This window comes from Pristiophorus japonicus, chromosome 10 (assembly GCF_044704955.1).
Source record: "Pristiophorus japonicus isolate sPriJap1 chromosome 10, sPriJap1.hap1, whole genome shotgun sequence".
NCBI classification, from domain to species: domain Eukaryota; kingdom Metazoa; phylum Chordata; class Chondrichthyes; family Pristiophoridae; genus Pristiophorus; species Pristiophorus japonicus.
Window position 1 is genome coordinate 192,456,597 of NC_091986.1, and position 16,317 is coordinate 192,472,913.

Consider the following 16,317-nt stretch of genomic DNA (forward strand, 5'->3'; position numbering starts at 1 on the left):
CATTTGTCATAAGGAAACAAAAGATAGTAACATATCCTTTTTTTAACATGCTCTTCTTCTCCAACTATGTTTTTGCATGAAGTCCAGTAATGGCATGGCCTAATGGCTTACGTGGCTCATTTGGTTGCAAGGCTAGCAGTCAGAATATTTACAAGATAGAGGAAGATGGCAATTTTGCATGAAAGGGAGGCAGAAAGGGAGCAGCAAATTTGCATAGGAAAATCAAAAATAACCAAATTAACTAAAACAGCTTGGAAAGAGGAAAACAAATCCTGAACCTCTCAATGTGCAGCGTGACTCATCACACATATGGGATTAAATTTCATGAATTGTATTTTATTTGAGAGATTCAAATACAAGTGCTCTGTAGGAACCCTAAGCTGTCAAAAATTGCAGAAAAGGCTAACATTTAAGGAACAAATGCATGAATTGCAACAGTTGTACATTCCTTTCTGGCGCAAAAACACGAAAGGAAAAGTGGCCCAACCAAGGCTAACAAAATAAAATAAGGATAGTATTAGATCCAAAGAGGATTCATACAAAGTTGCCAAAAAAAGTAGCAAGCCTCAGGATTGGGAGCAATTTAGAATTCAGCAAAAAAGGACCAAGAGATTGATTAAGAGGGGAAAAATAGAGTACAAGTGTAAATTTGCAAGGAACATAAAAACCGACTGCAAAAGTTTCTACAAGTATGTCAAAAGAAAAAAGATTAAGGAAGACAAATGCAGGTCCTTTACAGTCAGATATGGCAGAATTTATAATAGGAAACAAGGCAGAACAATTAAATACTTCAGTTCTGTCTTCACGGAAGAGGACACAAATAACGTCCCAGAAATGCTAGGGAACCAAGGGTCTAGTAAGCAACAGGAATTAAAGGAAATGATTATTAGTAAGAAAAGAGTGCTGGAGAAACTAAGAGGACTGAAGGCCGATAAATCCCCAGGGTCTGATGATCTGCATCCCAGAGTACTAAAAGAGGTAGCCATGGAAATAGTAGATGCATTGGTTGTCATCTTCCAAAATTCTATAGATTATGGAACAGTTCCTGCAGAATGTAGGGTGACAAATGTAACCCCATTATTTAAAAAAGGAGGGAGAGAGAAAACAGAGAACCACAGACCGGTTAGCCTATCAGTAGTAGGGAAAATGTTAGAGTCAATTATAAAGGATGTGATAACGGAACACTTAGATAATATCAACGGGATTAGACAAAGTCAACATGGATTTATGAAAAGAAAATCATGTTTGACAAACCTACTGGAGTTTTTTTTTTTTGAGGGTGTAACTTGCTAGAATAGATCATCACAATCATAGGCAGTCCCTCGGAATCGAGGAAGACTTGCTTCTACTCCTGAAGTGAGTTCTTTGGTGGCTGAACAGTCCAGTATGAGAGCCACAGACTTTGTAGCACGTGGGACTAATAGTCGTTGAGGGAAGGGGTGCTGCACACTCTTTCCGCTGCCTGCACTTGATTTCTGCATATTCTCAGGTGCTCAGCGCCCTCCCAGATGCACTTCCTCCACTTAGGGCGGTCTTTGACCAAGGACTCCCAGGTGTCAGTGGGGATGTTGCACTTTATCAGAGAGGCTTCGAGGGTGTCCTTGTAATGTTGCCGCTGCCCACCTTTGGCTCATTTGCCGTGAAGGAGCTCAGAAAAGAGCACTTGCTTTGGGAGTCTCGTGTCTGGCATGCGAACTTTATGGCCTGCCTAGCGGAGCTGATCGAGTGTGCAGTGTTTCAATGCTGGGGATGTTGGCCTGGACGAGGACGCTGATGTTGGTGAGTCTGTCCTCAGGGGATTTGTAGGATCTTGCGGAGACATCGTTGGTGATATCTTTCCAGCGACTTGGTGTCTACTGTACAGGAGGGCGGGTATTACTACAGCCCTGTAGACCATGAGCTTGGTGGCAGTTTTGAGGGCCTGGTCTTCAAATACTCTTTTCCTCAGGCGGCCTAAGGCTGCACTGGTGGTGGTGTTGGATCTCGTCGTTGATGCCTGCTCTTGTTGATAGGAGGCTCCCGAGATATGGGAAGTGGTCCACGGTGTCCAGGTGGCAGTGCTGTGCGGTGAGGACAGGCTGGTGGAGGACCTTTGTCTTACGGATGTTTAGCGTAAGGCTCATGCTTTCGTACACGTCAGTAAATAGAAACATAGAAAATAGGAACAGTAGTAGGCCATTCAGCCCTTTGAGTCTGCACCGCCATTCAATATGATCATGGCTGATCCTCTATCTCAACACCATATTCCTGCTTTTCCCCCATACCCCTTGATGCCTTTTGTTTCTAGAAATCTATCCATCTCACTCTTAAAGATATTCAGTGACTTGGCCTTCACAGCCGCCGACTAGGTCGGTGGTCTTTGTGGTGGAGAGGATATGGGATTGGACGTTCAACTCAAGAGTCAAATATTAGGCCGAGTTTGTGAACAATCTGGTTCAGCCTGAGACAGTGGCCAGGGAGAGGGAAAGCATCAGTAGCGAAGGAATGGAGTTTGTGGCATGGACCCAAAGACAATGGTTGGCCCATGCCACAATGTTTAATTGATTCATTTAATGATTAATCAAAAATAACCTAAACTACATCTATAGAAATTAATACTTGTTCCTTTGTAATAAATTGACTGGCAAGAAATTATGGGGGAAAAAAGCAATTTTTGAAATCGTGCAAACCTACTCACATTTCTATTACTATATTTCAAAAAGGTATAAAATTTACCTGCCGTTCAGCCTCTGTATATGCGCAGACTGCAGACGTCGTCCGCGTACTGTAGCTCGACGACAAAGGTTGGGGTGGTCTTGGACCTGGCCCGGAGACGGCGCAGGTTGAACCACTGGTTCTGTAGTTTAGTTCCATTCCAGCGGGGAGCTTGTTGACTGAGGTGGAGCATGGCAGCGAGAAAGATTGAGAAGAGGGTTGGGGCAATGACAGAGCCCTGTTTGACCCCGGTCCGGACTTGGATTGGGTCTGTGATGGATCCATTGGTAAGGATCCCGGCCTGCATGTGTTGTGGAGCAGGCGGAAGATGGTGACGAACTTTTGGGGGCATCCGAAACGAAGGAGGACGCTCAATAGACCCTCGCGGTTGACAGTGTCAAATGCCTTTGTAAGGTCGAAGGAGGCCATATATAAGGCCTGTAGCTGTCGCGCTGCAAAAACACGATCTCATCTCTCTCATCTGGCGAGAGGCGAGCATGCCGGGGGATCTCAGAGATGCAGTAATCGTGACCATCTTTAAAAAAGGGACAAGTCCGACTGCGGCAACTACAGAGGAATCTCCCCGCTATCAGCCACAGGGAAAGTCATCGCTAGACTCCTCCTCAACCATCATCTTCCCGTGGCCGAGGAACTCCTCCCGGAGTCAGTGTGGATTTCGTGCCCTACGGGGCACAACGGACACGATAGAATAGATAAGGAAGAACCAGTGGATGTAGTGTATTTGGATGTTCAGAAAGCCTCTGATAAAATCCCACATAAGAGGTTAGTGTGCAAAATTAAAGCACATAGGATTGGGGGTAACATTCTGGCATGGATTGAAAATTGGTTAACTGGCAGGAAACCGAGAGTAGGAATAAACGGGTCTTTTTCGAGGTGATGGGCAGTGACTAGTGGGGTACCACAGGGATCAGTGCCTGGGCCCTGTGGGATTGAGAGTTGTGAGGAGGCTGCAAAGATGCTGCAAGGCGATTTCGATAGGCTGAGTGAGTGGGCAAACACATGGCAGGTGCAGTATAACGTGGATAAATGTGAAGTTATCCACTTTGGTAGGAAAAACCTAAGGACAAAGTATTATTTAAATGTTGATGGCTTGGGAAGTGTCGATGTACAAGAGGGACCTGGGTATCCTTGTACACTAGTCATTGAAAGCAAACATGCAGGTGCATACGCAAGCAGTTAGGAAGGCAAATGGTATGTTGGATTTGAGTACAGGAGCAAGGATGTCTTACTACAGTTATCCAGGGCTTGGTGAGACCACACCTGGAGTATTGTGTACAGTTTTGGTCTCCTTACCCAAGAAAGGATATACTTGCCATAGTGGGAGTGCAACGAAGGTTCACCAGACTGATTCCTGGAATGGCAGGACTGTCATATGAGGAGAGATTGGGTCGACTAGGCCTGTATTCACTAGTGTTTAGATGAATGAGGGGGATCTCATTAAAACGTATAAAATTCTGATGGGATTGTACAGACTGGATGCGGGAAGAATGTTTCCCTTGGCTGGGAAATCTAGAACAAGGGGTCACAGTCTCAGGATACGGGGTAGGAAATTTAAGACTGAAATGAGGAGAAATTTCTTCACTCAGAGGGTGGTGAACCTGTGGAATTCTCTACCACAGAAGGCTGTGGAGGCCAAGTCACTAAATATATTTAAGAAGGAGATAGATAGATTTCTAGACACAAAAGACATCAAAGCATATGGGGAGAAAGCGAGAATATGGTGTTGAGATAGAGGATCAGCCATGATCATATTGAATGGCAGTGCAGGCTCAAAGGGCCGAATGGCCTATTACCGCTCCTATTTTCTATGCTTCTAACTAAAAACTGCTAAAAATGATGGGTTTAAAAATGATCCTTTTCAAATCACAGTAAATCTCCCAGTTTTCAATGCATTTTTAAGATGAAGTAGTCATGGTTAGTATTAACACTCAACTATTTTGATTTTTTTTAAAATTATGTTCACATTTCTCATTTGTAATATTTTTGGACACGGTCATTTAAGCTATGTTCCTTAATCATATTGTTTGATTAAAATGTTAAGTCAAACAGAATCACAAACACAGTTTAGTTCCAAAATCTTATTATGCAAAAGGAAAGATTTACGCCGTATAAAATGACCCATACCTGAAATTTGTCATTGCTTCATTATCTGTTATCTCAAGACATCATTTAAAGTGCTACACCTTAGCCAACCAATACGTCATTTAAATATTAATAACTCCACTCATTCATGGCGAGCTGAGGCGGTTATTAAAACAAAAGAAAACTCTCATCTATTTGTAATATTACTCCTTGGCCAATCGACAGAAAATGTTATATTGCATAAAGGATAGTGAATACCTTTGTATTTTGCCATTAGAAAATATCTGCAAGGGCATCAAAGGTCATGTTAATCACAAAAGCAAAAGAGAAACTAGCGCACCAAGGTTTAAATAGGAAAACCATAGAACGAGAAATTACTGAATGGGCGACTGAGCATTAAGAGGAGATAGCCGAAGCACGGGGTGCAGATAATGTCACTCTTATAGTTCTGTGCCAAACCTTTCAATTGGATGGCTGTCCTGTATATTTGTATTCCAGTATCTAGTCAAACAATTCAAACTTTACAAATGGCATGGGTAAAATTACTTAGTGATGAGTCTCATTTATACTTTAACCATGCATTACTAGGCTGAATGTGATGCTCTGCAAAGCACTTTATTAAAAATTTGGAGCAGGATCTGAGAAATTTTGAAACTTTTATTTGGTAACTTTGATCAATTCTATACACGCTTACAAGCCAAGATATAATTCGACGTGTGATTACATACCTGTAACAAGCCTCCTTCACCAAAGTGTAGTATCTCAATTATGTTTTCTGATTGGATAAATGCTGGAAAGAAAAGAAAAACTATAAATATTTTTTCATTCATTCTCAGTACATTTGGACATGAAACATCATGATCGAGTGCCAAAATAAGGTGACAAAGCAAGTTGCTAAGCGAGATGATGTCATAATAGTACAGGGTCACTCCCTAAAGTAAAGTGGTACAGTAGCTTGCCTGTTGCTCATCAAAGCTGCTCTCTGTCAATGAGTTATAGCTGTTACATCGAGTGATGTCATAATAGATAAGATACCATTTTAAATTGAGTCGCGCCAACCCAGGGTTACAGATCCTAGGACCACAGGTTTGTGGATATATTACACAGGTGTTGCACACAAGCTTTCCAATAGACTGATGGGCAAAGGTAAACCCATCTGATCAGGCAACAGGAAAACAAAATTACTGACACTACTGCATACTTCCACTACATTGTCAGGAGTCAGGTCAGACTGGCCCCAGAAATACACAGCTTCTGACGTGAAGCCTAGCTAAATGATGCATTCTGAATCAGTGCTATTGTAAACAAAGACCCATCACAGCAACATTGTTTCAAGTCAGAATAACCTATGACCTAGATTATCCAAGCAAACTATTCAATTGCAGCCCCTTGCTAGCTACTATTAACTCTTGCTGCATTTATAGGTCAGAACCATCCAGCTAAACGAATAAAGAGCAGCTTATTTCAATAAAAGTAACCTGCTTCCGTACGTTAGAAGTTGTTATTCACATTTGTCAACATGCTAAAATGTAACTTTCAATTAATGTTACAGGTTTTTGGGTACTTTCTGCTAGTTATTCCAAGCTTTGAAGAGCGTTCTGTAGCAATTTTACACAGTAAATTCCAACAGTCTTAATTCAGTTAATAAAAATATTAACAGCCAAACTTATCCTTTCACATTTTTATACACAAGTCCCACAAACTATATTTTAATTGCACAGGCTTTATAAATTTGTCCACCTTTGTTCAAAGAAAACAGAAGTTCTGAAACAAAGATGTGAAAATAATTAAGCCCTTAAGAAACTGCATTAATAATTTACAGCATAATCATGGCTTTATTATTCACTATTTTAAGTGATTCATCGATTGCTGCCCACAATGCTGGACATGTTCTACCAGCACCAACGGATTGCTCACTTCAACCTCCAATAGTTTCCACATTTGCATGGAGTATGTATGACGCTCACTTTTTTTTTTCTAAAGTGCAATATTTTATATATTAGATTTGATCTGCTATTTATGCAAATTTTAAATCTTATTTTGGCGGTCCTTGGCAGACCACAGTAGAAGCAAACACATTTTGATTCAGACTGGAGAGCAAGACAACAAAATATTAAAATAAATAGGCCTCAAGTGAAACTAGATTCATCCCCATAGATCAGCGGATGTGTGGGACAGGACTGCCAGCTAAACCAGTCAATGATGAGTTGGTCAACTCCTTCAAACAGTAGCAGCATAAATACCAGTCGAGAGTGGAGTTGGAAGTTAAAAAGGTGTCGTGCTGGATAATCAAATACGCTACAGGACACAATAGTTCCTACAATGCCAGTATTGGGGGGGGGGGGAAGGAAGAGAGGAAGAAAAAGTTGACGCTGATGGGCCGAATGGCCTTCTGCACTGTAAAATGGTATGGGGTAGATTTTCAATGCCACGCAGGGGTGGCGCTGCGGATGGGCTGCACGAGAAACCAATTTTCATTTCCATAGATTTCGAAATAGGGCAGCCAATCTCACCTGATTTATGCCTGGGTGGCAAGTTGAAAAATCTAACACAAGGAGTTCTTTGGAACAAGGGAAGGCCAAGAATGATGGCAACACTGGGGGGGTGTGGGGGAGACAGGAAAGATGAGGAATGTTGTTTGTGGAGGACAGGAAGCCGGGTTAAATAGAGGAGATGGAGATGGGATGATAGGTGGAAATTCTAGAGTTTTCTTCTTGCAATCGCTTGTGTAGAATCTGCAGGAGATTAAATGGGGAGGGTAGAGTCCAAGATTTAGGGCCCAAGTTTCCACATGATTTGCGCCTGATTTTTTAGGAGCAACTGGTGGAGAACGGACTATCTTAGAAATCGCAATTCTTCACATTTTTTTTTCTGCAGTTCTAGTCAGGTAGAACAGTTCTACTTTGGAACAGAATTTTTTCTTCAAAAGGGGGCGTGTCCGGCCACTGACGCCTGATTTCAAAGTTTCCACAGTGAAAACGTACTCCAAACTAACTTAAAATGGAGCAAGTGAAGATTTTTGTAGAACTGAAAAAACCTGTTCTACACATTACAAATTAGGTTACAAATTAGGCGTAGGGAACGAGGGGGGGGGGGGGGGGGGAAAGAGAAGGGAAGTCATTAAATTCTACAATAAATCCTTAATTATACTTATACAAATAAATCCAACCTGAATAAAAATTTATAAGCAAAGAAAAGATTAAATAAACCATGTTCCTACCTGTGTGAAAGTTCAACGGCAGGCCTTTAGGAAGCGGTTTGCCGTCGGGATCGAAAGCTGAACGGGCCGGGCCCGAGATTTTGGGCAGGGCCCGTTCCCAGCACCGGAGGTAGGTGGCGTTAGGTCGGGGGTGGGGGGAGGTCAGGTCGGATCCAGTCGGGGGGCGGGAGTAGAGTCGGGTGGGAGCGGGAGCGGCAGACGCAGACGGGTCAAGTCCAGTTGGGGGGAGGTCGAGAGAGAGAGAGAGAGAGAGAGAGAGAGAGAGAGAGAGAGAGAGAGAGAGAGAGAGAGAGAGAGAGAGAGAGGGAGGGAGGGAGGGAGGTCAGGTCGGGGAGGGGGGGAGGTCAGGTCGGATCCAGTCCGGGGGCGGGAATAGAGTCGGGTAGAGTCGGGCGGGAGCGGCAGACGCAGACGGGTCGAGTCGGGTCCGGTTGGTTTAGGGCGGGGGGGAAAGCAGGAGCGGGAGTCGGCAGGAAGCAGGAGCTGGCCGTGGGAGGAGCCTTATTCACGCAGCCCCAGTGAGGCCATTCGGCCAGGGCTAGGGGCTGCGTGCTTCGGGCCCCTCCCACACAGTTTCGGGCGCCTGGAGCTACTGCACTTGCGTGCCCACTGTAGCGCGCATGTGCAGAGCTCCCAGCACTGTTTTCGGCGCAGGGACCTGGCTCCGCCCCCTACAGCTCCTGCTGCGCTGCGCCGCGGGCCAGAGGACCTGCAGGGAGGTGGAGAATACGGAGGGTTTTTTTTAGGCGCACTTTGTGGCGCGAAAAACGGGCGCCCAGCTCGGAGGGGCGCCCGTTTTTTATCGTATGGAAACTTGGGCCCTTAGATTGTACATGGTCTGTAAAAGGGCATTTGTAAGGCTGAACGTTCTTTTCTCCTAATTAGAATATAAATCATAAGATAGCAAGGGCTTGATAATTGTAATCGATACTTTGAATATGTAAACATGTTGCAATGATTTAAAGTTAGTGTGGATCAGAATATAGGTGTTCTGTGAATTTACTACTGCATTTAAATTGCCTTTTCAAGATGCATACCAATCATGTTAACATTTCACTGTCCGAACACTTGGTGAAAAATAGGGAGGTCGCCAAATAATGTGTGGGGGAATTACAGATTCTTTAAGTCTTCCAACAAATAGAATCTGGTGTTCTGCATTAAATTTTACTACTTCATTTCTAAAGCTTTAGTTCTCTGCACCATGAACTGAAGTTTTGCTTTCTAACACTTAACCAAATTCTAACCAAAGATGTACTGCTGGTTATCTGATTGTTACAAACACACGATTGAAAAGACATGTCCTCCAAATTAACATTGGCAAGCTTGAAACCAGCTATTGTGGCTCCTGCCGAAAAGTCCGGAGTTTACCTCCCAATTCCAGGCCATTCCTAGGCTGCTCACTTAACCATGCAGAACCTCAGTTTCTTATACGGAGTGATCATCTGCACAAACACTTTTATGCCGTTCTGCACGTGCGTGCGGTTTGCCGGAGCCATGCATGAGTAGTACCAAACAGTTGCGATCATGCTTTCCTCATCTCCGTAAGGAGAAGGTTACTGTAACCCTTGGTGGCCAACTGGAGAAGAGCAAGGGAAATCGGAGGGGGGAGGGGGGAGGGGGGAGGGGGAGGGGGGGGGTAGAGAGGGAATCGGAGGGGGGGGTAGAGAGGGAATCGGAGGGGGGGGTAGAGAGGGAATCGGAGGGGGGGGGAGAGAGGGAATCGGATGGGGGGGAGAGAGGGAATCGGAAGGGGGGGGGAGAGAGGGAATCGGAAGGGGGGGGTAGAGAGGGAATCGGAGGGGGGGGTAGAGAGGGAATCGGAGGGGGGGGGTAGAGAGGGAATCGGAGGGGGGGGTAGAGAGGGAATCGGAGGGGGGGGGTAGAGAGGGAATCGGAGGGGGGGGGTAGAGAGGGAATCGGAGGGGGGGGTAGAGAGGGAATCGGAGGGGGGGGTAGAGAGGGAATCGGAGGGGGGGGTAGAGAGGGAATCGGAGGGGGGGTAGAGAGGGAATCGGAGGGGGGGTAGAGAGGGCATCGGAGGGGGGGTAAGAGAGGGAATCGGAGGGGGGGTAAGAGAGGGAATCGGAGGGGGGGTAAGAGAGGGAATCGGAGGGGGGGTAAGAGAGGGAATCTGGGGGGGGGGGTAGAGAGGAAATCGGAGGGGTGGGGGTGGAGAGGGAATCGGAGGGGTGGGTGTGGAGAGGGAATCGGAGGGGGAGACAGGGACTGAAGGTCAGGCACTTGGGCAGAGGGAGGAGGTTAGGGTCAGGAACTTTTTGGTGAGGGAAAAGGTCAGAAACTTAGGGGGTGGAAGGAAGGTTAGGAATTTGTTGTGAGGGCAGGAACTAGTTACGGGGGTGGGAAAAGATCTTAAGCCGCAAGGGTGAACCCCGTCTGTTCTATGTTCTGTATCAATATAGCCCCAAAACAGCGACGCCAACAGAAACAATGGCACAGAAAAATCAACACTGGGGCAATCAAAGACCCAGTTAAGAAAGCCCTGTACAGCCAGCGCCTGCCTCACTGCCAACCTGGCGACCCTCGATGACCCCGAGATGCAGAGTGCCCACAGCGCTTGGTCTGCCCTCAAGGCCTCCATAACCAGCGCTGCGAAGAGACGCTCGGTCACTCAGCCAGGACTGATTTGACGAGAACAACCAGGAGATCCAGGAGCTAATAAGCCGCAAGCGCAAGGCATTTCTGAACCTAAAGCAGCAACCCAATTCAGGAGCAGCAAAGCAGCTCTCCTGGTGGCTGAAGGCCGAGGTCCAACCAAAAACCCGCGACCTAAAGAATAGTTGGTAGGTGGAGAAACCAAAGGAGATCCAGCAGTTGGCTGACAACCACGACGTGCGAAGGTTCTTCAGCTCAGTTAAGTCCACCTATGCCCCAAGGCCCCACCCCAATGCTGGCCAAGAACGGAGAGGCACGCACTGAGATCGAGGCAGTCAGGGCCCACTGGAAGGAGCACTTCGAAGATCTCCTTAACCGAGACTCTGCCTTCAACGCAAGTGTCCTCGACTCCATCCCGCAGCATGCTACCCGCCACCATCTCAGCAAAACCCCAGCCCTGCATGAGGTAGAAAAGGCCATCCCGCCAGCTCAAGAACAAGGCATCAGGAGCGGTGGAATCCCTGCCAAGGCACTAAAGTATGGCGGAGCGGCACTAATGTATGACCTTATCTCTCTTATCTGGAAGGAGAAGAGCTTGCCAGGAGATCTGAGATGCCATAATCATGACCATATTCAAAAAAGGGAACAAGTCTGACTGCGGCAACGACAGAGGAATCTCCCTGCTGTCGGCCACTGGGAAAGTTATTGCAAGAATCCTCCTCAATCATCTTTACCCCGTGGCTGAAGAGCTCCTCCCAGAATCACAATGTGGATTCCTTCCACTAAGGTGTACAACGGACATGATCTTCACCACGCAACTACAAGCAAAATGCAGGGAACAGCATCAACTCTTGTACTTGGCCTCCTTTGACCTCACAAAGGCCTTCGACACAGTCAACCGCGAGGGACTATGGAGCGTCCTCCTCTGTTTCGGCTGACCCAAAAGTTTATCACCATCCTCCGCCTGCTCCACGATGACATGCAAGCCCAAATCTTAAACGGATCCAATCCAAATCCAGGCTGGGGTCAAGCAGGGCTGCGTCATCGCACCAACGCTTTTCTCAATCTTCCTTGCTGCAACGCTCCATCTCACTCTCAACAAGCTCTCCGCTGGAGTGGAACTAAACTATAGAACCAATGGGAATCTGTTCAACCGTTGCCGCCTCCAGGCTAGATCCAAGGTTGGCCCATCTTCTGTCATCAAACTATAGTACGCGGACGACACTTGCATCTGCGCACACTCAGAGGCCGAACTCCAAGCCATCATCAACACCTTCACCGAGGTGTACGGAAGCATGGGCCTTACGCTAGACATCCGTAAGACAAAGGTCCTCCAACAACCTGACCCCGCCACACAGCATTGACCCCCCGGTCATCAAAATCCACGGCGCGGCCTTGGACAACGTGCCCCATTTTCCATACCTCGGGATTTACTAACAGCAAGGGCACACATCGATGACTAGGTCCAACACCGCCGCCAGTGTGCCAGCGCAGCCTTCGGTCGCCTGAGGAAGTGTGTTTTTGAAAATCAGAATCTCAATTCTGGCACCAAGCTTATGGTCTACAGGCAGTAGTGATACCCGCCCTCCTACATGGCTCAGAGACGTGGACCAAATACAGCAGACATCTCAAAGCGCTGGACAAGTACCACCAACGCGGCCTCTGCAAGATCTTGCAAATTCACTTGGAGGATAGACACACTGTCAGTGTTCTCACTCAGGCCAACATTCCCAGTATCAAAGCACTGACCACGCTCGACTAGTTCCGTTGGGCGGGCCACATCGTCCGCATGCCCAATACAAGACTCCCTAAGCAATCGCTCTACTCGGAACTCCTATACGGCAAGCGAGCCCCAGGTGGGCAGAGGAAACGTTTCAAGGACAGCCTCAAAGCCCCCTTGATAAAGTGCAACATCCCCACCGGCACTTGGGAATCCCTGGCCCAAGACCGCCCAAAATGGAGGAAGAGCATCTGGGAGGTGGCTGAGCACCATGAGTCTCGTCGCCAGTAGCATGCAGAAATCAAGCGCAGACAGCGGAAGAAGCGTGTGGCAAAGCAGGCTCCCCACCCACCCTTTCCTTTAACCACTGTCTGCCCCACCTGTGAGAGACTGTAATTCCCGTATTGGTCTGTACAGCCATCTGAGAACTCACTTTTAGAGTAGAAGCAAGTCTTCCTCAATTTTGAGGGACTGCCTATGATGATGATGATGCAAGCTCTGTTCTGTCTGGAGCCTGGCAGTCAGACTAGCTCGAATTACACTCTACAAAGTAATTGATTACACATTCTAGAGAAACTGTTGGGTGTGTCTTGTCCTCCAAAGGGACCAATCAGAAATCAGGTCTGGTCCTCCAATCAGAAATCTGGTGTTGGAACCCCAAGCTTCAACCTCCATATCCTCTCCGTCATTGAAACCACCCATTTCTCCTTCTTAGTATCACCTACCTCCACCCTTACCTTGGCCAACATCAGGCTCAGTTTTTCCAACACTTCACCTTAACCCGAATTCCTCCAGCACAAGTTTCAACTCATTCAGAAGTCTGCTGTTTGCTTCCCGATCTGCACTAAAAGTCTTGCTCATGTACCTTGTTTAGCTTCACAGTCCAACATGATGAATTCAAAATACTCACTTTTAGAAATCCCGCCCTACTTCTGCAACCTCCTCCAGCTCAGCTCAGCGTACACCCTGATCAAGTCTCCTGTGCCTCCCGCCTCCCTCCATTTGTTAATAAGAAACCTTCAATCATCTTGGCCCCAACACACAAAACCTTTTCCCTCGCTTTCGAACGCCATCTCAAAACCTATTTGTTCAAATGTGCCTTTGGTTACCACTCAACACTTCTACTTTCCCTCAGCATCTGCTTTTTTTTCTCTCTGCTAAGCACCTCGAGACATTTACTATGTTAAAGGAGCTTGTACAAGTGCAAATTGTTCACGGAAGTAGATCCATTTCACTGCATAAACCAACGTTTATGGCGATGCAGATGATTTCTAATTCTGTTTCATACTCTTACCCGGTTTTAATTAAACCAAACAATACACTACCATGCAGCAGCACAACTGAAAGCATGCACTGTTCCTGTTCAGCTGCTTATCGCTACCACTAATCTTCAATTAGCTTCCTAACACTTTGGGCATATTGTTAACTGCCTACCAAAAATTATGGCATGTAAAAAGCGACATTAAAAGTAGTTCAATGTTCCACGGTTAGTCATGAAACCAATGAAGCACATGAAAATGGACTTGCTCACCTCAGTTTCCATCCAGTATTGGTTTCCTGCCAACATCAATCTTCAATTGTAGTTACTAGTCGATAATACCAGTCAAGTGGAAACCAGTTTAGCTATGCAACAAATACAGCTTGGGACTGAATACAAGAACTTGTATTTATACGGCATTTTTAAAGTAGTAAAACGTCCCAAGGCGCTTCACAGGAGTGTTAACAAAATTTGACACCGAGCTACACAAGGAGATATTAGGACGGGTGACCTGTGTTTTAAGGAGTGGCTTTTTAAAAAAAAAAAAGAGGGGTACAGAGGTGGAGAGAATTGCGGAGCTTGGGCCTGGACAGCTGAAGGCACGGCAATAAATGATGGAGCGAGGAAAATAGGGCATGCTGAAGAGGCCAGAAATCTGGGACGGTTGTATGGGATGAGAATTTTAACATCGAGGCGTTGGCGGATTATATACAGGCATTTTAATTGCTTTAATATAGAAACAATGGATCGGAGACTCCTCAAGCCCACTGATCCTTTCAACAAAGGCAAAAGAACAGCTGGAAATCTGAAATAAAAATAGGAAATTCTGTAAATACTTGGCAGGTCAGGCAGTATCTGTGTAGATAACAGATGAGTTAATGGGCCCAAGTTTCCACATGATTTGCGCCTGATTTTTAGGAGCAACTGGTGGAGAACGCACTATCTTAGAAATCGCAATTATCCACATTTTTTTTTCTGCAGTTCTAGTCAGGTAGAACAGTTCTACTTTGGAACAGAATTTTTTCTTCAAAAGGGGGCGTGTCCGGTCACTGACGCCTGATTTCAAAGTTTCCACAGTGAAAACGTACTCCAAAATAAAGTAGAATGGAGCAAGTGAAGATTTTTGTAGAACTGAAAAAACCTGTTCTACACATTAAAAAATCAGGCGCAGGTGACAAATTAGGCGTCCAGAACAGGGGGGGGGGAAAGGGAACTCATTAAATTCTACAATAAATCCTTATTTATACTTCTACAAATATTATACAAATAAATCCAACCTGAATAAACATTTATATGCAAAGAAAAGATTAAATAAACCATCTTCCTACCTGTGTGAAAGTGCTTCAGGCACAGAGAATTCTGCAGTCAGCCTGAGGCACCCGTTCTTGCCCCCCGGGGGGGGGGGGGGGGGGAGGCGCCCGTTCTGCCCGCAAGAGTGGGGGGGGGGGGGGGGGGAAAAGAGGGGGTAGGTGGCACCCGTTCTTTCCCGCGGGGGGAGAGGAGGCGCCTGTTCTTCCCGCGGGGGGAGGAGACAGTGAGAAGGCTGCAGTGAGATGTGCTGATGGCAATGTGCTTTTATTAAAAAAATGTTCATTAAACAAACAGTTACTAAGAACTACAAAAATGGCCGAGTGCCAATGTTTTTTTCACTGAGCATGCGCGAACGCTCCAATGCACACACGCAGCGTTGCCGGCAGGAAAAAACTAATTTAAATAGTACCCGCCCCCTCCCACTTACAAAATCGGCGCGAGTGTAGGCTCCGCCCCCCTGGGCGCCACGCCAGGCAGACAAGGAGCTGCAGAACGCTCCAGAATCGCGAGTTTTTTTTTAGGCGCCGTTTTAGGCGCGAAAAACGGCCGCCCAGCTTGGAGGGGCACCCGTTTTTTATCGTGTGGAAACTTGGGCCCAATGTTTCAGGCATGGACCTTTCAACACCTTCAAAGATTTGCTGGTTTCAGAATCGATATATTAAAAAAAAGGCTGGAGCAGTTGGCGGCGGGGTGGAAGAGCACATTAGATTTAACTTGATGCACAATTTAAAACGGGCTCATCCCTATAATTCAGTGTTCTAACCTTAAAAAGCAGCAAATGACAAACGTGAATAATGCATGTTTTGCTCCATGGTAACCTACCACAAATTGCAGTGTGATGTATACCTTTGGAGAAATTACATGACTTTGGAGACAAATCAAGATATACGATTGCTACAACAGGTGGGCAATGAAAATGAAGTTAATGGGGGGGGGGGGGGGTGGGAGGGGGGGGAAAAGAGAAAAAACTCTTCCAGAATGTTAATCATAAAAACAGGCAAAATATGGCAAGAGGACCTAATCTTGAAGAATTGCTCCCAAATGTCTTTGATTGTCTTGAAGCAAACAAATGCATCCAGTGCTAACTGACACCAATTATGGTGCAAGAAGCAACAGCTATGGCAAGACTAGAAAAAAGGTTTACTTGTGATTTGGACAAATTTCAATGAAAAATGCTCAACAATGTGTGGCAACTGAAAAGTGTGTCTGCCTAAAACAACTCAAATTAAACAACTGCTCCGGCAATTAGTCAACAAAGCAGGGTTTCAAAAGCTTTTGACGTCCAAACCATTTCATTGAGAAATATAATTTTTTTTGGGGGTGGGGGGGTCCTAATTATGTAAAAGTTAGTGCAAACAATCATCGCAAGACGTCCAGGAAACTGTAGCTCTCCATGGC

The 16,317-nt window shown here is 46.0% G+C and overlaps 1 protein-coding gene across 3 annotated transcripts in view; it reads right to left on the bottom strand.

The window, feature by feature from the left end:
- tmem131 (transmembrane protein 131) overlaps window positions 1-16,317 on the bottom strand; it is a 254,435-nt gene that overhangs the window by 189,503 nt on the left and 48,615 nt on the right. For 2 of the 3 annotated variants that reach the window (XM_070892447.1, XM_070892448.1), the window contains exon 2: window positions 5,526-5,587. In XM_070892447.1, the coding sequence (XP_070748548.1) occupies window positions 5,526-5,587 (62 nt within the window). Of the gene's footprint in view, window positions 1-5,525; window positions 5,588-13,881; window positions 13,903-16,317 lie in introns of those variants that run through there. The other variant, XM_070892449.1, reaches the window with a different exon arrangement.